Source organism: Podospora pseudoanserina, chromosome 1 (genome assembly GCF_035222485.1).
Source record: "Podospora pseudoanserina strain CBS 124.78 chromosome 1, whole genome shotgun sequence".
Taxonomy (NCBI): Eukaryota; Fungi; Ascomycota; class Sordariomycetes; order Sordariales; family Podosporaceae; genus Podospora; species Podospora pseudoanserina.
This window is the reverse complement of record NC_085920.1, coordinates 8,564,483-8,584,605: the sequence shown is the minus strand read 5'-3', so window position 1 is coordinate 8,584,605 and position 20,123 is coordinate 8,564,483. Positions and strand designations below refer to the sequence as shown.

Here is a 20,123-nt window from a genome sequence, read left to right as displayed (position 1 = left end):
GAAGGTCAGATATGCATCGCAGTTACCCTAGCCAAGGAACTCCAAAAGGAAGCCGATGGTGGTTCGGTACCATGCAATTATTGGTTGGTAAGTTTAGACCTGTGCGTGAGAGGGAGATGCGGCGTGGGCTTATCCCCTCCGCCTTATCTTATTCTTTATCCGATTCCTAGCTATAATCTTCTGCGAGCTATTGAGAGGAGAAGGCGCACGCGAGGATAGATGGATCACTAGGAACCGTATCACGGCCTCATGCGGTGTAATAGACAGAGTTCCCCTCCATCTTCTTGCCAGCTATCGCGAGAGGACCAACACGCCGGTAATGCCAGGACTGAAGCAACTCAGGCTCAAGGTAGGCCAAGCTGGTTTGGTCTCTCGAAGGAAACAATACCAATCAGAATCCCAGTACCGTGCTGCAGGGAGGGCCGGAGCTGAACCGAACTCGCCTCGCGCCGACAATGATCACTGTTGATCGATGGATACGTGCAGCCTTGGGGCCTTGAAGAGCGCGTAATCCGGTGGCAACAACACAACATCATCGCATTCTCTCACCATAAACTACCTGCACGCTAAGGTAAACAGATAACCCATTTTGACCACTGACCGCCGCTGGCATGAAAAATGAGATGTAAGAAAGATAGAAGAAAGAATTACAAAAGTGTCCGAGAGCATAAAAACCCAAATAGGATCGCCAGGTTTAGTTCAAATAACTCCCAAAACAAAAACAACAAGAAGACCGCAATGTGGGTTCGAAAAGAGATTTTGCGCCCACCCCTTCAACATCAGCAACATCAAGCATGTCATCTCTGGATGGCCGAAAATGGGCATCATCAAAGTCATTATGACTTGGATACCCGTCCACCAATGTGTAGATTCCGTCCCGAAAGGCCATGGCATCTGCCTTAAGCCCCACCAACTCCATTCCCCGATGCATTATTAGCCGTTATATAAGGTCTCCCCAGAGACCGGCAGTGTGTCCGTCTTCTGCGGCGTCCCATTCACATGAGGATGCACTTGGCGCAGCAGCCCGCCTGGGCGTCATCCTCACCGACATCAATCTTGCCCATACCTTGACTGTTGTGGGAGAGGCCGCTGCCCGAAGCTGTGCCTCCTTGCATCTCACGGTTGTACCGTCTGATGGCGCGAACAACCTCGTAGAAAGCTTGCTCGACGTTTGTGTTGGTCTTTGCTGAAGTCTCGAGGAACTTGCAACGGAACTCGCGAGCAAGAGCCTCGCCCTCTGTGAAAGCAAGTCAATACATGTATCCAAACACCACACATGAATCTTGCAAACATACCCTCTTGCGGCACCTTGCGCTCACTAGCCAAATCGACCTTGTTTCCTACCACAACCATGGGAAAGATGTCCTTGTCCTTTACGCGAAGGATCTGCTGCTGGAAGGTTCTTATCTCTTCGAAGCTTTCGCGGGATGTGATGGAATACACGAGCAGGAACCCTTCGCCGGTACGCATGTACTGCTCTCTCATCGCAGAGTACTCCTCCTGGCCAGCGGTATCAAGGACATCGAGCAGCGCGACTTCATCATCAACGATGCACTGCTTGCGATACGAATCTGCAACGCCGCAGTTAGTCGACCTGGTCGCGATCATCAACTGGATGCGGAAAAATAAAATGAGTATGCGCACCCTCAATAGTTGGATCATATTCGTCGACGAAGTGCGATTGGATAAGCTGGATTGTGAGGCAGGACTTGCCGACACCGCCGCCGCCGACCACAACGAGCTTGTACTCTCGAGTAAACTAAGCAACCAAAAGCGCGACGTCAGCAACCAATTTATCAACCCAAACAAGATCATCGCAGTTGAAGCGCGCTGCTCGCTATCTCAACAGAATTGAAAGAACCAACCTTGGAAGCCATTGCTGTGGACTGAGGGTGCTGGAGAGAAGATGGAGCGACACCGATAACAGGAGGTCTGGATCACGCGGTACGGGCGTCGGGGATTGAGCTTTCAAAAAGATGCCGGGGCGGAAGCTCTCAAGAGAATGGGTCGAAATTACGGGGCGCTGCTTTCTCGGGCTACGGAGTCGAGCAGACCGTCGTGGGATATTCGCGGTTTGCGCTGGAAAGGGGATCCCAGGAGGTGGACTGGATTGAAAGATGTAGCACTGCTGGAGAAAACAGTTGCTGTTGTGCCCGGCGAATTAATGGGAGCGCCCCTGGAGTGGGGATCGGCAATGGGGGCCTGGGGTTGCTACTGGCTGGTGCTATGGTGTTAGCGGTTGGCTCAAGCTGCTTTGCGCTGCGCGTGGCCGGGCGGTTTGTTTTGTCGGACGACGAGATTTTCAACGTGTATTGAGGTGATCTTTAAGATTTTGGGTAGCTGAATCAAGATCATAAAGGACAAGCAACCTCAGCAGGTTTTCGGAACCAGGTAAAAAGAAGAGAGGCAGAGGCACGGCGGGCAATGGAGCGGGCACAAAAGAAAAAGCAACAGCGCCTGGACCAAAGGACCGCTCTGAGAATCAAAGAAAAAGGAAGGGTCCGTGTGCCTTCCCCTGGGGGCGACTTGATAGGATGGGCTGGAGGCGTTCGCGTCTTCTGATTGGTGAAGTGAGTGCTTGAGCGATGGTGCCGTGCAAGGGTCAGAACAGTCCAAGACCGCCCCGGTTAACTCGCCTTGTCCTTTTTGGGCGAACGATTCAAATTGGTCATGCCTTGTTGCGTCCAGTATCGGCCGCCCTCACACACTGTGATGACAAGCGCTATGATATAGTTCGTCTTGATCTCTTCACATTGTATGAAGAAAAGCTTGTCTGACCTAATACTCCCAGCAATTGCAGATCTCCTATCGTGAGTATGGATTCTGTTTGCAATAATGCCCCTGAAGTTTAGACTAGCATCACACAAGTAGAGAACGTTGACGCCATTTGCGGTCCCACACCGGCGGTAGGAATAAGCGCCCCTGGCCCTCTAGCAAGCAACTTCCTTGACGGCAAAATATGAAATCAAAGAGCCAACTTACGATGTCTCCCCCTCACCATCATCCCACAAAAGGTTTGAAAAAGCCAGGAATGGTTGCACACCATGTCGATAACCGCTTATTCTCAGTTCCGATTCGCGAGTCACAACTCTCGATTTTCCAGTGGCTAGCCCTGCACAATTTGACGCAGTACAGTAGAGATTAGCTAGTGTTGAGTTTTTCTCGTAGACGGCAAGTATTGGAGGGAAGCCTCTGTGGTTGGATGGCCATTCTCGTCACTGACATCTATGTACTAGCAAAAGCCCCAGCTCTAGGCATATAGGGCTGAAAAGAGCCCGAGAGTCAGTGAGTCTTGTTGCCTCATGTCTTACAGCTGGAACGAAAATATACCCAGCATTTCCATCTGGGTCGTTGAGAATGCCAGCCTGCAAAGTGGCCACAGGAAGTGGGTTGCAACGTTGTTTCTAGAAGACGTCGCTGAGCCCCGTAAAGATGTATTCTTCCCTTGCATTCAATCAGACTGCCCAGAGCCGTCAACCTCGTGATCTCCTAGGGCGGATGAGCTTCGGCGTGCATCTCAACAACAACACGCACTGTGTGAGCGGTCCTGTCTCGTTAGGCTCTGGCCGGCTCCCATCCTTCCTGCGGCTGCAGGTCAACAACGTGCCGCAACGTGGTGTTTGAAGTTAGTTCCACAAGCTGGCAAAACCTGGGTTTTTGCCCACTCGAGTTTCTTCCGGCCGTCAGGTCAAGATTGTCCTACCACATGGTATGTTCAAAATGTTTCTCTTCAGTCATCCATCTGCCCGCCCTCAGTTCACACACCGACAGAGAATCGTTCTCCTTGGCCCGTCAACCCCCCTTCTTTTCTACATTTGGCAAATTAACCCAGGCCCTGGCCCAACCCCGCGAACTTAGTCAGTCAGGAATTGCTGCCGTTTTCAGCGATGTACACTACAAATCTCACTGGCAACTGATTTTCGGTGGGATTTGCAGAGTCCGACTTGACTGCGACTATGGACGGAAAAGTTTGATGCTCATGGAATCGCCTGTTTACTTAGGGCGATGTGCTTGCTAGACACAAAACAACCTGGGATAACATTGTAACCAGTGTCTCGTCGTGTCCCAATCCCCTCCAAAGCAACTCCAACTTGCAGCAGGCACCTTGGCTTGACTTTCAGCCTTGTGCCTCCTGCAGTGGGCGGCACCAGTGATCACATTCCCTTGCGTTGCGCTGTGCCGCAGCTCTGCCTTTGCTGGGCAAGAATCGAAAACCATCAAAGAGATTTGGGGTCTCTGATGCTGCAAATGGATCGCCGGTTGGAACCAGGACGGGGCGGGAAGTGGGTGGGCGTGGTCTCAAGTGATAGTCTCCACATTTTTATATAACCGCTTCGGGAAGGTTTCTTGGGTTCTGTTCATTCATCGGTCGACCTGCCATCGGTTCCAGTGACTCGGAGCAGCTACCCCGCGAAAGGCAGTTGATTCAAGTGGCCCTGAAGAAATACAGATGGCAGTAGGACACTCTCTTGAGTGTAAAGCCAGGATACTTGTATACCTTCTCGTCATCTTGGGTCAAACAGAACCTGGATCTACCTTGAATATTGACCCCTCCAAAACCAACCCTGGTCCAGGCCCCAAGCTAGCGAGATAAGGTAGGTGGGGCAGTGGAGACAAGAAGTTCAACATCGTCAGGGTCCCACGCCGTGGACAAGAAAGTTAGAGACTGCTCCTGGGAATAATAAAACCGTTTACAGATAGTTTCTGGGTATTTGGATAGGTAATGAGACTTCAAAGATAGTTTAAATGTTTTGAATAGAAAGTAATCAGCATTTAAAGATTGTCCAGAGACTTTACATGATAGTTGAGGGGTGTGTTGAGCCTTTGATATTCTGGTGTCTAGTTCTTCTGTCCACAGCGTGGGTCCTCACCACCGAAATTGTTGGCCAACCCGCAGTTCATCTCAACATCATTACCAGGCGCCAGCTACTTACTCCGTACGCATGGTTCTGTCTTCATAGCCCGCTTGATACGTAAAGCATCCATGAACGCCCTCGGTGGACTCCTGGCCGATCGAAGCAACCACCAATATCGAATGTTTAGTTACAACTGATCCGATCCGCTCTAGGGCAAAGACGCATCGCTTCGCAATGACATTTCGCTTGGAGCGTCCCATGTTGTACTAATGTAGCCTGTGAAAAATTCTTCTGGAACTTTTCTAGAATGCGTGTGGAAGGGGTTCGGTTGAGTGGCGTCCCCCCTTTCATTTCTCCTTTCCGCTTTCCGCTCGTCACCCCACGTTTTTCGATGAGCCTGGCTGCCTCTTGATGCACGCCACGCGCAGTTGCCCAGTGTTGGTACTGTACAGCTGCCCTGGATTTTCTGAGGCTCTTCTGCTGTCTCATACCCCTTCGAAAGCAATGAAACTTTGAGGCGCAAGACCATGATTCTTTCCATTGGAGTACAAATCATTCGAGGCCAGACTTGAAAATACATGGCTTGGCCCTGCCACAGGTACCATGAACTACCCAACTCCATAGGCCAATACACCAGTGACTTACATCGGACTTTCAGCTTTCTTCGCCACCTGGAGCCTTAACCTCCTTCTCTCCTTCATCGGGGTTCTCGGGCATTTCGATGCTCACCAGAGTCCCTTCCAGATTCTCCAATATCTCGGGAATAACTGTCTCAAGCTCGGCTCGGTCCCTGCTGTCTTGTCAGTACCGTTCTTCTCACAACCGCCAACAGGGGAGCTGCACATACTCGCCAACAAGCACAACCGTATTCTCAACCTGAAACTTGGGGTAACTTCCAACATCTATATCCTTTGGCGCCATCCTCTTTGCAAGGCCAGTCAGGTAATCCGCCATTTGGCTCTCCGGTTGGAGGGTCTTGATGGTCACGCGGATCTTGCCATTGCTCTGCACTCGAGGCTTGATATGCCGTGTAAGGCCGTCCAAAAGGTGCTTAACTGTGCTTTTAGTTAGTACATGAGTGTCGAGAAAACAGGACAGGGCGGTGAGTACAGAGTTCAGGTATGCCTGGCAGGATGTATACATTTCCATTGACAACTGAGACAGGAACCCAATACTTGTCTCGGCAGGCGAGAATCGCCTGATCCTCCACTGGACGACTAGAGTCATGAGGCAGCAAGACCATTTTCTTTTTTCCATCAAGCTCTTTGGACGGAACGTCAAAGTTGAAGGCAGCCCGTACCGGATCCCTGTGCTCGGCCGTCTTTTTCTTCATGAGAGAGTAAGCTTCTCCGTGAAGCACGAGGGGCAGGTGAAAGGCCTTGGCGATGGACTCGTAGGTTATGTCATCGTGTGTCGGGCCGATACCGCCCGAGGTGACGACAATATCATAGTTATGGCTCAGTCGTCTCACCGCTTCAATAATATCGTCCTCCACGTCAGGAATGATGTCTATTCTCAGGAGGCTCTGAGATGACGGTGTAAGTATGGGTCCAGTAGAGAAGATGGGCGACATACAATGCCTAGGGAGAAACACCATTTTGCAAGGTAATGTGAGTTGGCCTGTCAATATGGAGGTTAGTCTCGAAAATATGCATGAGCATGTTTGGGGAAGCCTACCTCCTTGGTCTGTACACATATCGAATATGTCAGCTACCGACGGCCGCTGCGTGCTGAACAGATGCAAAGAAGTAAACGACTAGTTCAAATACCTTCCCATTCAAAATTTCATTCCCTATTATCAGACATGCCCCTGTGACGATATTCTTCTTTTGGCGTTCTGAAGCATCGAGACTGCTATATCGGTAGTTGGACAGACTGCGTTTCGATACCGACGAGGCAGCAGCAGATGTATGACCGTAGTTTGGCATTGGACGTAAAAGATGCCTTGCAACTTGATTGAGACGGGAGAACATGGTGATTAGTTCAAGGACAAGAGATTGTGAATTGGTAAAGCGAGCAAGGTACACCGCGCGGAGTGGGTGATTGTCTGTGGCCAATAGCAGGGAGGATTGCTTCCGATTTTGGAACGTCTGACCAGCACAGACGATCGGAACCTCAATTACGGATGACCTCGGGAATAGGTTCACAATTCCAAGACTGGATAAGCTCTCTGGGGTGATGCCCTGTTAAGAAAGATGGAGTCAGCTACAAACCTGCAAGTGACGTCCACTGGCGGTTTACTGATTCCCGATAAAGCGGGGCTTACTTACGGCAGCTGAGTGCGGACCGTAGTGCGGGGCACTGGTATCTCATGCATGTGAGCTCCACCGAGGCTCAACTCAACCTCCCTTGAGCACCCCACGCGTTCTCACCACCACTGCTGTCGCCCTTGGTCACAGGAAGCGTCTTTTATAAGTCACTTGCTGATCCCAGCTTCTTTCTCATTACTACACGCTCAACCAAACCGGCAAGATGGTACCTACCCCTCCTCTATTACCTATCCGGGCCCCTATCTCTCATGCCCTCATGATGGCTTTGTGTAAAATATGTCGTCAGTTCGTAGCTTATCATAAATGAGCACAGTCTTCCTCACTCTACACCTTCTCCGACTCAACAAAACAGCATCTCCGCAAATTCCGCCTCAGCACCTCACGCTCCAATGACCCTCAGGCCGTGATATGTACATCTTCCCTGATCTCGCACGGTGCCACGCAATTTTGCTGACCGAGCACATTAGACTTCATCGACAAACAAACCAAGGAGATTCGCCAAGATGAAGATGGCACAGTATACAAATCCCTCGATGAAATCGCCGATGACCTCCCTGACCACTCTCCCCGATTCATCCTCCTGAGCTACCCTCTAACTCTTGTATGGGCCTTCCAAACACCACATACTTGTGATTCCATCAAGCATATGTCCGGTATGCTAACCATACATATTCAGCCATCCGGGAGATTATCCGTACCATACGTCATGATTTACTACATGCCCACCACATGCAACAGCGAGCTGAGGATGCTGTACGCCGGTGCCAAGGAGCTCATGCGAAACACGAGCGAAGTCACCAAGATCTTGGATCTAGAGACCCCAGAGGAGCTGGAGGAGATCCCGGAAAAACTCGGTGCCTAACATGCGGATGTTTTAGAGCCGGCGTTGGAAGGGTCATGGGCTTGGACATGTCATAGTCCCCATTCAGGGTCGTAGCAAATTATGAATTTTGTATGCCTCTGACATATGGGTATCAAGGTTGTTCTACATGAATTCTATCCAAAGTAGGTGCCAGTTATCTAACAACACGCAGATGCTGTAGAGATTTACAGTGCCGACAACAAGGGAAAGTATTGTCTCTTAGCTACTGCCATCCCCTTCCGGCAACAGCACCTCAGGATCTAGCCCAATTTGTTCTACCAGCCCCTTGACCACCCCCTTCAGCGCCTTGCAGGCCGAGCTGTCGGGGAACGAGTCGAAGAAGCTCTCCCCATAGTCGCAGGCGATCCCTATCCTTGGGTCTAGGGGTACGCTCCCCAAGAATGGAATGCCCAACTCTTCTGCCAGTCCTCGGCCTCCTCCGGTGTGGTCGAGAAAGATTTTGCTCTCATGCTTGCAGCCTGGGCACACAAACAAGCTCATATTTTCCACAATTCCCAATATCCTGATCCCGGCCTTTCTGCAAAAATCAATCTCCTTTCTCACATCCAACAAGGCCACCTCCTGCGGCGTGGTCACCACTACTGCTCCTTCGATCTTGCTTTCCTTTAAGAATGTGTTGACACTGAGATGCTCGTCACTTGTCCCCGGAGGGGTATCTACCAAGAGAAAGTCCAACTCTCCCCACTGGACATCTTTTAAGAATTGCTTGATCAGGCCGTTCTTTTTCGGCCCTCGCCAGATAATCGCATCATCCCGGTTTGGCAGCAGGAACTGAATAGACATGACGGCCAAGTTGTCCATCGCCCATACTGGCTCCCAACCGGCATTGCTGGTGTGGATCGTCTCCGTTTCCACCCCCAACATCTTTGGTATACTTGGCCCGCAAATATCCGTATCCATCACGCCCACTGTTGTATCGGGGTTTGTCGCGAACGCATGCGCGAGTTGTACCGTGAGCGTCGATTTCCCTACTCCTCCCTTGCCGCTCAACACCAATATCTTGTGCTTCACATCTGCCAGACGGGCTGTGATCAGGGGGAGGTCTGGATCGGGACCTTTCGGAGCGGAGGCGCATATTTGCTGGTTGGGGCAGCCGGCGCACGAGTCTGCAGTGCCCGCTTGCTCGGACTCGGGTCCCGGGCAGTGTTCTGGTTCTGGCGCGACAAGGTCTGGCTTCTTTTTGAGAGGGTTGGCTAGAACATCCCTGACCTCGTCGTCGGGCGCTTCCAAGGATGGCGCCATCGTGTTCGCGGATGTGTAGATCGTGCTGGGGTGCGCGCGCCTGCGGTATGTGTCTTTGGTGAGAAAGAGTATGAATGTAGAGTATCACACGACGGGAAGCGACAACTTGAGGATTGCTGATGGTGTGTGAATGGTAGTTTCTTGCATGCGCCAGCAGGAGAGTTGAAAATCGAGCTGATTAGAAATCGCCCCCCATTACCGGAGTTATCATGGGCAGTGGGGGAGCTTATCTTATCATGGCGCGGGGCATTCCAGTGGGCGCGGTTGCGCTTGGGGGCGCTAAGACCAGGGATCCCGGATCCTGATCCAACCAACATCTTCTTATTGGGTTCTCTCTGAAGCAACGCCTCCAACTTATCCACAGGTTTAGTTAGGGATTGTTAATGAGTTTGAAAGGAAAAAAAAGAGAATAGTAAGCAGAGTAAAAACAAGATTCATATCGAAAGCATTACCCGATGGACCTGCTGGCGGCCTTCCTGTTTCCCGCCCCATATCAGCTCCGGTACAGTTCTGCTGTTCTGGGCATCTAGATGCAGAATGGATTTGAAGGTGCTCGGTAGATATTCAACAAGTACCTGACACCGACGGCAATTGACGACATTAGCTTGGTGTAAACTACCGCCACAAGGATAGGAGACCGGTGGTATCCCCGATACCATCACTTCACCCTTTGGTCATGGCCCGAAAGGACTTTAGGAATACAGCCTCGAGCCCCGGGCCTATTGTATGTGGATGCAACCAACCATGGCGATGTTCCTTACAGCATAACCTCGCACATCAAAAGCATGCCCCCTGCCGGAATTTCTTCCAAAGACGATGCCATAAGAGGAGGTTTATGAGATCCTAGTCAGGTGGCAAGATATCGGCAAGCCTGACTCACGGATGCAAGCTGAATAAGGGACATGAAGCATTCTTGAGAGATGGAGGGTATGGCAGACCACATACACTCTTCAGACAGGCCAATTGGGCGCGTCTCTGAGTGCTCTCAATCGGAGACAAGCATGGTCTTCCACCCCGATTCTCAAGTCCTGATCCATGGTGTGGTGCGGCATGTACTCGACTGACACCTGTACTTTCGCGCTCATGTCTTGATTGGACCTCATAATCGCAACGTACCAATCATGTAATCTGAAATGCAGGTTAGTCCAAAATCGAAGCAAACGGGGAGGGTGTCTTCATTATTAGGCGTCTATGGGCGTATCTGAACTGTGTTCGAGCGCAGGGGACGTTAGGTAGATATGTGCAGAGGATGCATGGCTCGGCTGGGTTGGACACGACCGTTACTCACATCTTTTCAAGCAATGGGATTTGTCAATGGGAGAATGATGCGGTTGTGGGAAGAGGATGGGGCAACCTTTGAATCCAGCTGCGAACCAGTTTGGGCAGGGCAAGCTCACTTGACAACGTGTCGGAGAAGCAATCTGCGGGTTGAGCCATCCATCATCCCTGTAACATGGAAGCCGCAGCGGTTGCCCATTGGAACCACGAAGTCAACCATGTCGCCGTCTCCCACTCTCAAAGTGGAACGAACGAGGCCAGAACCATCAGCACTCAATTCCGACCTCCCCATACCTACAGTGACATTCTAAAAATGAAGAAACCCCACGGCTGTGCCCCTTTCCCCTCACGCACATGGCTGCCGTTCTTTTCTTTCAACCCAACTGCTGTCGAATCATCGAATTGCAGGCGTGAGCCCAACGGTGCGCACCACCCATCCATTCGTCCAGCGCGAGCTGGACTCATAATAATAACAAGCCAGCCCGCAGCTTTCCTTTCGGGACCTCGTTCCCAACCTGCCCTGAGTTTGAATCTTTGCCCGTCATAAACGCGTCCTGCGGGTGTCGTTTGTCGCTGACTGGTGGTTGGCTGCGCTGCCGCATAGTTCCCATCTTCCCCACGTAAACAAGTAAACAACAACCAGCGTCAACCTGCGTCTTCATGCGAATGAGGATGATGCCTACAGCAAAAAAGAAGCTCGGGGCAATCGGTCTTTTTGGGAGAACGGGGGGAGATAGTAGTCCTAGGGCAGGAGCTGTGGGCCTGCCAGCAACCTCCGCACCTGCCAGTGCTTTGTCTGGGAAAAACCATCCGCTGAGCAACGGCCACGCTACGAACAATGCACAGCAACAACAACAACCACTTCCACAGTTGCAACCCCCCCATGAAATCCTCGCGACAGGTCGGCAACTGGACAAACACGACACGCCTGGAACTGCAACGGCAGATTCCCGCTCAATACCGGTGTTCAAGGGTTTGAGTGGTCGTTACTCCTCCGTCGCGCCCTCCACCCACCACCACGGCCAGCCGCCACCGACATCAATGAGTAGGAGCCTCCCTGCACAACACTTTCATCCGATGCAGCGGACCCGGACTACGGCCTCGGACACGGCCGCTTGTGAGCCCCCACGTGGACAGAACGCCTGGGAAGACTCGACTGTAGCCTCCATGTTCAACGACACCGAGAGCAGGGCTGCTTCTGATAGAACTCACACGCGTCAGGCCAGCAATGCTCGCCCGTTCAGCAGCACTGACGCTGCCGGCGGATTCCCACCTCCTGTGGGTACATATCAACGCCAACACCAAGCACTCCCACCACCACCGGCACCTGCCCAGACCAGCCGGAGGGAACTTCAGCATCACCAACCCCATCAGCATCAACAGCAACATGGGTCCGCCAATGAGAACCTGCCATTTGTTATTGCCGACAATGGCATGCTTACGGTAGTTGCTGCACCCCATCACCAAAGCGCCGTTCCTGTAACCAGCAGTACAGCGGCCAACATCCCGCCTGGCAGTGACAAGACTGATGATGCATATCACGATGACCGGTCCATCTATGAGACCCCCACTAAGAACAGTGCACTGAGACGCACCCGTCTCCCTTACCGCGACACCCGTGGTCTCAAGAACGCCACCTACTCGCCCAGTGGAAGTCAGTACTCTCCCAGGCGTGCTGGGAGCGTTTCCATGTCTCCAGAGAGAGCAGTTGAGGCGGGTGAGCATCTCGAGCAGGTCCGTCTCGAGGAGAGAAGGAAACGAGATCGTGAAAGGCAACGTGAGCGCGAGCGCGAGCTAGAGCGCCAGAGAGAAAGAGAGGTTGAGCAGGAGCGTGAGCTGCAGCATAAGCGATCAACCATCTTTGAGAACCTGACGCCTCTCGAGTTTGACGACGACCACAATTTCAACGACACCCGTGCCGGGGTTCTCGCTACCACCAGCGGCGTTGACCCGGAGGAGCTAACGGAGGCCCTACAAAACACGCCGCGTGTCGCCACTCGGAAACTGCCTCCTCCTGTCCTCCCTCTTCCTCTTGCAGTCAAGAAAGACCTGGTAGCTACCGCCGCGATTGCTGCTCCGCTAGGTCGCACCAGCAGCTCCAACCGTCGCATTGTCAAAGAGCCCCTGAAGCCGGCAACGAAATCTCTCAAGCGCCGACAGAGCCTGGATTACAACGACGCTGAGCTACACAGGATGAGCTATTCTGATTTGCGAAACGAGGCCTTCGATTTTGACCCGCAGGCGGCAGCTGTCATTGAACAGCAAACAGCCATGAAGCAGCAACAGCCTCCGCCGCATCCTGGTGGCAGCATAGAGCAGAGAATGGAGTACTACAAGAACCAGGGAAGCATAGACCAGCACCAATTTTTCGCGCGCATCTCTGTTGATGAGTGGGACGAGGCAGGCGACTGGTTTCTGGAGCAACTCGGCGCAGTGGTGCAGAAGTTTAGGAAGGCGAGGAGGGATAAGAGGCAGCTTATCACCCAGTTCGAGGATGAGATATCTGCCAGAGAGGAGGCGGTTCGCGGGAAGGTTGAGGGAATTGGGCGGACCCTGGAGGACTTGAAACACGAGGGTCAGACCATGATGCAGGGTAAAGATGCCGACCTGGAGTTTTAAAGGCCGTCGACGGATAAGTGGCAGGCAGGCAGGGTGTACTTTGTGGTGTTGATGGGGTTACGGATAGGTAGGCGTAGGCGTGCCGGTGTGTGTATAGGAAGCTGACCATATCTTCTCGTCTCTATGGGTTCTTCTCATTGCTTCATTGAACTTAATCAACGACCGACAGTGACTGGGGCGGCAGCCCTGTTCTTAACGGCAGTAACGAATCTAACGCGGAACGTCACGGAACTTGCCAAAACATTGCACGACTATGGGGAAAACATGATTAATGAAATTACGACACGATTTTATGGCACGGAAGAAGGAAAGACTTGCGCACGACGGATGAGGCTGGAGGAAAACGGTGGATAGGTGGTGACCTTTTGTCTGTCTGTCCATATGCAGTGGAGCTGTGCTGGGCTATTTCTTTTCTTGCTGTGTATTACTTTTCTCAACAGGGCCCCGGCCTGTCTACTCTACATGGTTCGTTTTATGTACAATGATAATGTTGGCGTGATTACTACTTCACCGTTGGTCGCTGCAGTGCCAAAGCTAATGTACCCCAAGTATGATACCCCTAGAGACAGACAGCCATCTATGAATGCAAATCGCCAAGATATATGGCAGCAGATTGTCAAATCACCACAGATTCCTTGACCGCTCTGTCTCTCCCCACCACCAACCTCAGCTGGCACGCCTTTTTTCTCTCGCCAAGCACCCCGTTCCTGATCCCGTCGATGTACAACTCATAAGCTGGGAAGTAGCAATCCACAAACTTCCTTACCTGCTCATCCGTCATGCCACCTTCGACCCCCTTCTCTCGCCGCAGGCCTTGCTCCTGCTGGATCCTCCACTCATACACCCAGCCTAGATCCTCGGCATCAACATGCACAAAGGCGTCAAACTGGTCCCATATCTGTTGATACTTCTCCAAGCAGGAGTTGATAAACATCAAATGAGCCGGCAAGTGCCGGTGAAGCGTCTTGCTGGTCGGGGAACAATACTTGGCTTCAAGAGCAACAGGCGACAGCGGACGGAATCCAACGAGCCAGCCCTCAAGAATCACAATCTTGGGTGGGGAGGTGATATGAGTCCAGGTTGAAGGAGGTGCGCGGTCGCCTAGGCCGGAGAATAGAGACTTGTCATAGCTGGGGATGTGGATGCCCTCGGGAGGGAAGGGTGATGTGAGTGAGGAGAGGAAGGAGGTCAACAGGGGAATATCATGGGTTCCTGCTCGGAAGGGTTAGGGATACATGCGAGTTTTTTGTAAATCGACTGGATAAGGGGACGGAGGGCCAAGACATCGGTCGGGGGATCAGGAAAAACACAACGTACCGGGTTCCCCACGATACTGCACCAGCTGGTTGTCCGGGTTGGCCGCCGCCAGGGCTAGCTGGTCGGCATGCGTCAGGTAGAAATCGTCGATGCTCACGACAAGCGTCGGGAGCCCCTCCCGGCTCTGCAGGGTCTCGGCCAGGGCCCGCACCAGCGTCGTTTTGCCCACCCCTTGGACCCCGTTCAGGCCGATGATGAATGGCCGGGAGGTGTATGGGTGCTGTTTTTGGTAGGTCTCGATTCGTGACAGGATGAATGGGATGCAGATGGGCGATTTATCGTCCACGATTCGCGACTGCAGCGGAACGTCAAAAGATTGTGCCATTCTTGCTTTTGCTTTCTTATAGCTCTGTTCTGTACGAATGGTAGCTCCGGGCGTTGCTCTTCGCTTGGGCTGTCCTGGAGATACCAAAAGCGGAGAAAATGAGAGTGTAAAAAGCAGAAAAACTACACTGTTGCTGGTTCGCTACGTAACAAAACACGGATACAGCTCTCTCGAAGATTAAGGTTGGTGTTGCAGATGTTGGACCTGTGGTCCAGCGACACAGCTGCAGCCTTGCAAAGCCTCGACGTCTTGAAAAGGACCAAAGCGATGACGACAGCGGGCAGCTTCTGGAGCGTGGGAGTGGGTCGAAGCCGCAATTGGTGGGGGTGGAAAGTGTGGGGAAAAGGATTTCTCCGCGTTTAGAGGTTGGGGTTTGCGCTTTCTTCATTCTTCCAGGCGGGCCAATCCCGTTCAGCTATAAGGCTCGAGCCGACAGCAAACTCTGGATCTTTCGCCGATGTCCGCCATGCGTCGGCATCAGTGAGAAGGTAGGTATTGGTCTCATCGAGCTGGCTATCGAAGCCCCTGAGACTCTCGGTTTAGCAAGTAGAAGCAGGTCTTTGCACAGCTTGGTAGCCCCGAACTCAAGCTGACCTCGCTTGCTGCCACACAAAGCTCGACTCATGTGACTCTGCGCCAGGGTCACTCCGGCTCACCACATGTCGAACTCGGCCTTGCACGTCCGACGGGCCCAGAAATAGCCCAGGCCCTCCGAGTGGTCCGGTCCGTCCGGGCAGTCCTGGATTTGTCTTTATAACCGAACCGAGTTGACATCTCAAAATCTGTTCAGAAGAGATGCCAAGGTCGGTCCCCGGCAACACATAAAGTTGACTATTATGACTCGTACATAAGTGTCGTCCCCGGACGGAAAACCACAGGCTTCTGTGCAGGCATAGAAACCCTGAGGAAAAACTGCAGCAGCTCAACATTAACCCCGGCTGGGCTGTTGGGGATAAGCTCTCCCGCTGCAAGTCCTCACGGGGTTTGAGGCTTGGGATGGACGGATTCAACAGGGGCATGGGTCGAATTGCAGAATGGCATGTGAAGAAATGGAACCTGGAGAAAGGGAACGGCTGGGGGCACTAGCGCCCCCGCTCTCGGCAAAACAGACGGCTGTGGAGAATGGAATGCGGCCACTGGCAACCGCGTGTGCCTCGGCTTAACAGTCCGGCAGCACTGGGACACAGGGGGACAGGGGTCATCTGGCTGCCCTCCAGCACACCTGCCGACGTCAAAGGACATCCACAGGTCCTTATTAGAAGACAGATGCATCCGGCTCGTTATTAACCGCCATTCGTATAGTTTTACCTCACGAATCTAATCCCTCTCCTTTTCCTTCACCACCATTCCTCACACCACACATACACAATGGCGGAACAATTGAGATACGACGGCCAAGTCGTTGTCGTCACCGGCGCTGGCGGCGGTCTCGGCAAGGCTTATGCCACTTTCTTTGCGTCTCGCGGCGCCAGTGTCGTTGTCAACGACCTCGGCGGCTCTTTCAAGGGCGAGGGTAACGACTCCAAGGTGAGTTCTTTCGTGCCAGTCTTCAATCTAATATTGGCAATCACTGACAATGTTTTGTCATGCAGGCTGCCGATGTTGTCGTCAACGAGATCAAGGCCGCCGGTGGCAAGGCCGTTGCCAACTACAACAGCGTCGAGGATGGTGACAAGATCATCGAGACTGCTATCAAGGCTTTCGGCCGCATCGATATCCTCATCAACAATGCCGGTATCCTCCGCGATGTCAGCTTCAAGAACATGAAGGATGTGGACTGGGATCTCATCATGAAGGTCCACGTCAAGGGCAGCTACAAGTGCGCTCGTGCCGCCTGGCCTCACTTCCGCAAGCAAAAGTTCGGTCGCGTCATCAACACCGCTTCTGCTGCTGGTCTGTTCGGCAACTTCGGCCAGGCCAACTACTCCGCCGCCAAGCTCGCCATGGTTGGCTTCACGGAGACTCTCGCCAAGGAGGGTGCCAAGTACAACATTATCTCCAATGTCATTGCTCCCATTGCTGCCAGCCGCATGACCGAGACCGTCATGCCCCCAGATGTTCTCGCGCTCATGAAGCCTGAGTGGGTTGTGCCCCTCGTTGCCGTTTTGGTTCACAAGAACAACACTAGCGAGAGCGGTTCCATCTTCGAGGTCGGTGGTGGTCACATCGCCAAGCTCAGATGGGAGAGGTCCAGCGGCCTGCTCCTCAAGTGCGACGACACCTACACCCCTGGTGCCATTCTCAAGAAGTGGAACAAGGTCACCGACTTCTCCAACCCACAATACCCCAGCGGACCCAACGACTTCCTCACCCTTTTGGAGGAGTCTCAGAAGCTCGGCCCCAACGAGCAAGGTGAGAAGATCGACTTCACTGGCCGTGTTGCTCTCGTCACGGGTGGCGGTGCTGGTATCGGCCGTGCTTACTGCTTGGCTTTTGCCCGTGCTGGCGCTTCCGTTGTTGTTAACGATCTCGTTAACCCCGACGATGTTGTCAATGAGATCAAGGCCATGGGTGGAAAGGCTGTCGGTGCCAAGTACTCCGCCGAGGACGGTGATGCTGTTGTCAAGGTTGCCATTGACACCTTTGGCCGTATCGATATCGTAATCAACAACGCCGGTATCCTTCGCGACAAGGCTTTCACCAACATGGACGACAACCTCTGGGACCCAGTCATGAACGTCCATGCCCGCGGTACCTACAAGGTCACCAAGGCTGCCTGGCCCTACTTCCTCAAGCAGAAGTACGGCCGTGTTGTCAACACCACCTCCACCAGTGGTATCTATGGCAACTTCGGCCAGGCCAACTATGCTGCTGCCGTAAGTCTTTTCGTGGAACGTGAGATGGGTTGAAATGCTAACTTGAATGTAGAAATGCGCCATTCTCGGCTTCTCTCGCGCTCTTGCGCTCGAGGGTGCGAAGTACAACATCTTCGTCAATACTATCGCCCCCAACGCTGGTACTGCCATGACCAAGACCATCCTTCCCGAGGAGCTTGTCCAGGCCTTCAAGCCCGACTACATTGCTCCTCTCGTCCTCGCTCTCTCCAGCGACAAGGTTCCCAACCCCACCGGTGGCCTCTACGAGGTTGGCAGCGGTTGGGTCGGCCAGACCAGGTGGCAGCGCACTGCTGGTCACGGCTTCCCCGTCGACGTTCCCCTGACTCCTGAGGAGGTTGTCAAGAACTGGAACGACATCATCACCTTTGACAACCGCGCCGACCATCCCGCGAAGACCCAGGACAGTCTCGAGAAGATCATGGCGAATATGGAGAACAAGTCCGGCTCGGGAAAGGTATGAGCACCCCATTTTTTCATGTACCATAGTCACCATATAGTGTTTTGTGTAGAATAATGATGGAATGATGTATGAGCCTTCAACGTTTTGAACTTGATCTCTAACTGCTGTTGTGTCAATTTTCAGAGCGCCGGCGGCGATAACAAGTACCTCCAAGCCCAGCAAGAAGCCCTCAAGACTGAGAGCAAGGGAACTGAGTTCAACTACACCGAGCGCGACATCATGCTTTACAACCTTGGTATCGGTGCCAAGCGCACCGATCTCCGCTACGTATTTGAGGGTGCTGAGGACTTCCAGGCCATCCCCACCTTCGGCGTCATTCCCCCATTCGATACCGAGTTCCCCTACTCGTTTGACGACCTCGTTCCCAACTTCAACCCCATGATGCTCCTCCACGGCGAGCAGTACCTCGAGGTCAAGAAGTACCCAGTCCCCACCGCCGGCAAGCTCATCTCCAAGGGTAAGCTCATCGAGGTTGTTGACAAGGGCAACGCCGCTATTGTCAGGCAAGGAATCACCACCACCAACGCTGAGACTGGCGAGGAGGTCTTTTACAACGAGATGACCGTCTTCCTCAGAGGGTGCGGTGGTTTCGGTGGGCAGAAGAAGCCTGCTGACCGTGGCGCCGCTACTGCTGCCAACAAGCCCCCCGCTCGCGCCCCGGATGTCGTTGTCGAGGAGAAGACCACTGAGGAGCAGGCCGCCATCTACCGGTTGTCCGGTGACTACAACCCCCTCCACATCGACCCCGGCTTCGCCAAGATGGGTGGCTTCAAGGTGCCCATCCTCCACGGCCTGTGCTTCTTTGGTATTGCTGGCAAGGCCGTCTACGAGAAGTTTGGCAAGTTCAAGAACGTCAAGGTCAGATTTGCGGGCACAGTAAACCCCGGTCAGACCCTCGTCACCGAGATGTGGAAGGAAGGAAACAAGGTCATCTTCCAGACCAAGGTCAAGGAGACTGGCAAGCTGGCTATTGGCGGTGCCGCGGCGGAGTTGCTTTAATTCAAGTGATGATGTTAGAACGTGGGTGTAAATAAGTTTGAGGGACAGAATGTGTATGATTATAGTAAAGCTGAAGGAGTCAGACAGACAGATATCATAATTGGATAGGAATGGAAGTGTGGTCCAGTCACACAGATTTTATGTTTACACCTTCCAGGTTTCTGTTGATATCTAACTTGCAGCCCATATCAAGTCTCGTGGTATCCACTTTTACCCCTATTTGACCCTTTTCATCAGGTCAACATTACCCACAAAAGTACAAGTCGATTCAGGTATCACACATGCAACGATTTTGTTGGCCTGACAAGTAAGCAGCCCATGGAGGAGATCAAATCCAAAGCACAACGCGTCTTTCTCCGGGTTCTCTTGTTCGGCAGCTTAGAATTAAAATGAGAGAAGGTAACAAACAAAAATGACCTCCACAGTCCGAGCCTCTTGTTCCGGAAACCTTGAAGCAGCTCAGGTTGAAGAGTCCTGACCTCTATGCAATGCCTAAACTTCGTACTACCAAGTGGGAAAACCGAGAGCCGCCCTGAGATAAGCTAGTTTATTTCTGTAATGGGTGCAATCCCTTGCGAGAGCGGCTCTTTTGGTAGGATAATAATTGGTAAAGCAATGGACAAGCAGCAATCTATTCAAGTCACCAGACTGACATCGGATAGACTACCTACCCAGTCGCACATTTTAGTAAATGTTTTTTGTTCGATTCATGAGCAAAAAGAGAACTTAAGCTCAAGGCTGCCCGAGGCGCCTGCTAAGGTATCCGTTTTATGCCACGTTGGAACCAAATCGGGTTTGCCACCGGTACAAAATGTAAACATGTCAAATATGCCTGTAACTGTACTCTGAATGTAGTGGTTAGGTGAGGTGCAATTACTGCAACATATTCCCTTGTCCAACTCCTTGTACCTCACCTCCATCAACCGTCCCGTCTCGGCCCGGCAGTGCCCAGACCCGATGGATCTGTAGTATAACACAACCAACAACAACCAACGGCCAAGCTTGCATTCATTGAACCCCCATCCCGCCAATCCGAT

The 20,123-nt window shown here is 52.6% G+C and overlaps 8 protein-coding genes across 8 annotated transcripts; 3 read left to right on the top strand and 5 right to left on the bottom strand.

Annotated features, from left to right (window-relative positions):
• Positions 1–511: 511 nt before the first annotated feature.
• Positions 512–2,607, bottom strand: ras1. The gene is made up of 4 exons (XM_062943624.1): positions 1,866–2,607; positions 1,645–1,759; positions 1,296–1,571; positions 512–1,237 (listed from the first exon to the last, which is right to left on the bottom strand). Exons 1-4 carry the CDS (start codon positions 1,875–1,877, stop codon positions 996–998), a joined length of 645 nt encoding a protein of 214 aa, XP_062806771.1. The 5' UTR covers positions 1,878–2,607; the 3' UTR covers positions 512–995.
• A 2,571-nt stretch (positions 2,608–5,178) lies between these two features.
• QC764_123840 (uncharacterized protein) lies at positions 5,179–7,076 on the bottom strand. The gene is made up of 6 exons (XM_062943623.1): positions 6,626–7,076; positions 6,534–6,542; positions 6,432–6,476; positions 5,967–6,381; positions 5,704–5,911; positions 5,179–5,646 (listed from the first exon to the last, which is right to left on the bottom strand). Exons 1-6 carry the CDS (start codon positions 6,827–6,829, stop codon positions 5,511–5,513), a joined length of 1,017 nt encoding a protein of 338 aa, XP_062806770.1. The 5' UTR covers positions 6,830–7,076; the 3' UTR covers positions 5,179–5,510.
• On the top strand, positions 6,932–8,232 carry QC764_123830 (uncharacterized protein). Its single transcript, XM_062943622.1, has 5 exons — positions 6,932–7,331; positions 7,440–7,536; positions 7,594–7,727; positions 7,803–8,105; positions 8,161–8,232. Exons 1-4 carry the CDS (start codon positions 7,329–7,331, stop codon positions 7,986–7,988), a joined length of 420 nt encoding a protein of 139 aa, XP_062806769.1. The 5' UTR covers positions 6,932–7,328; the 3' UTR covers positions 7,989–8,105; positions 8,161–8,232.
• Positions 8,208–9,251, bottom strand: NBP35 (cytosolic Fe-S cluster assembly factor nbp35; the record flags this gene model as incomplete). The annotated part of the gene is made up of 1 exon (XM_062943621.1): positions 8,208–9,251. One exon carries the CDS (start codon positions 9,249–9,251, stop codon positions 8,208–8,210), a length of 1,044 nt encoding a protein of 347 aa, XP_062806768.1.
• Positions 9,252–10,201: 950 nt separating this feature from the next.
• QC764_0028010 (uncharacterized protein) lies at positions 10,202–10,749 on the bottom strand (the record flags this gene model as incomplete). Its single annotated transcript, XM_062940148.1, has 2 exons — positions 10,202–10,379; positions 10,649–10,749. 2 exons carry the CDS (start codon positions 10,747–10,749, stop codon positions 10,202–10,204), a joined length of 279 nt encoding a protein of 92 aa, XP_062806767.1.
• Positions 10,750–10,755: 6 nt separating this feature from the next.
• On the top strand, positions 10,756–13,148 carry QC764_123810 (uncharacterized protein; the record flags this gene model as incomplete). Its single annotated transcript, XM_062943620.1, has 2 exons — positions 10,756–10,951; positions 11,173–13,148. The coding sequence occupies exons 1-2, from the start codon at positions 10,843–10,845 to the stop codon at positions 13,146–13,148; spliced, it is 2,085 nt and encodes a 694-aa protein (XP_062806766.1). The 5' UTR covers positions 10,756–10,842.
• Positions 13,149–13,505: 357 nt separating this feature from the next.
• QC764_123800 (uncharacterized protein) lies at positions 13,506–15,207 on the bottom strand. Its single transcript, XM_062943619.1, has 2 exons — positions 14,466–15,207; positions 13,506–14,360 (listed from the first exon to the last, which is right to left on the bottom strand). Exons 1-2 carry the CDS (start codon positions 14,788–14,790, stop codon positions 13,765–13,767), a joined length of 921 nt encoding a protein of 306 aa, XP_062806765.1. The 5' UTR covers positions 14,791–15,207; the 3' UTR covers positions 13,506–13,764.
• FOX2 (bifunctional hydroxyacyl-CoA dehydrogenase/enoyl-CoA hydratase fox2) lies at positions 15,202–19,256 on the top strand. Its single transcript, XM_062943618.1, has 4 exons — positions 15,202–16,317; positions 16,383–17,606; positions 17,659–18,081; positions 18,211–19,256. Exons 1-4 carry the CDS (start codon positions 16,159–16,161, stop codon positions 19,084–19,086), a joined length of 2,682 nt encoding a protein of 893 aa, XP_062806764.1. The 5' UTR covers positions 15,202–16,158; the 3' UTR covers positions 19,087–19,256.
• The last annotated feature ends 867 nt before the right edge of the window (positions 19,257–20,123 follow it).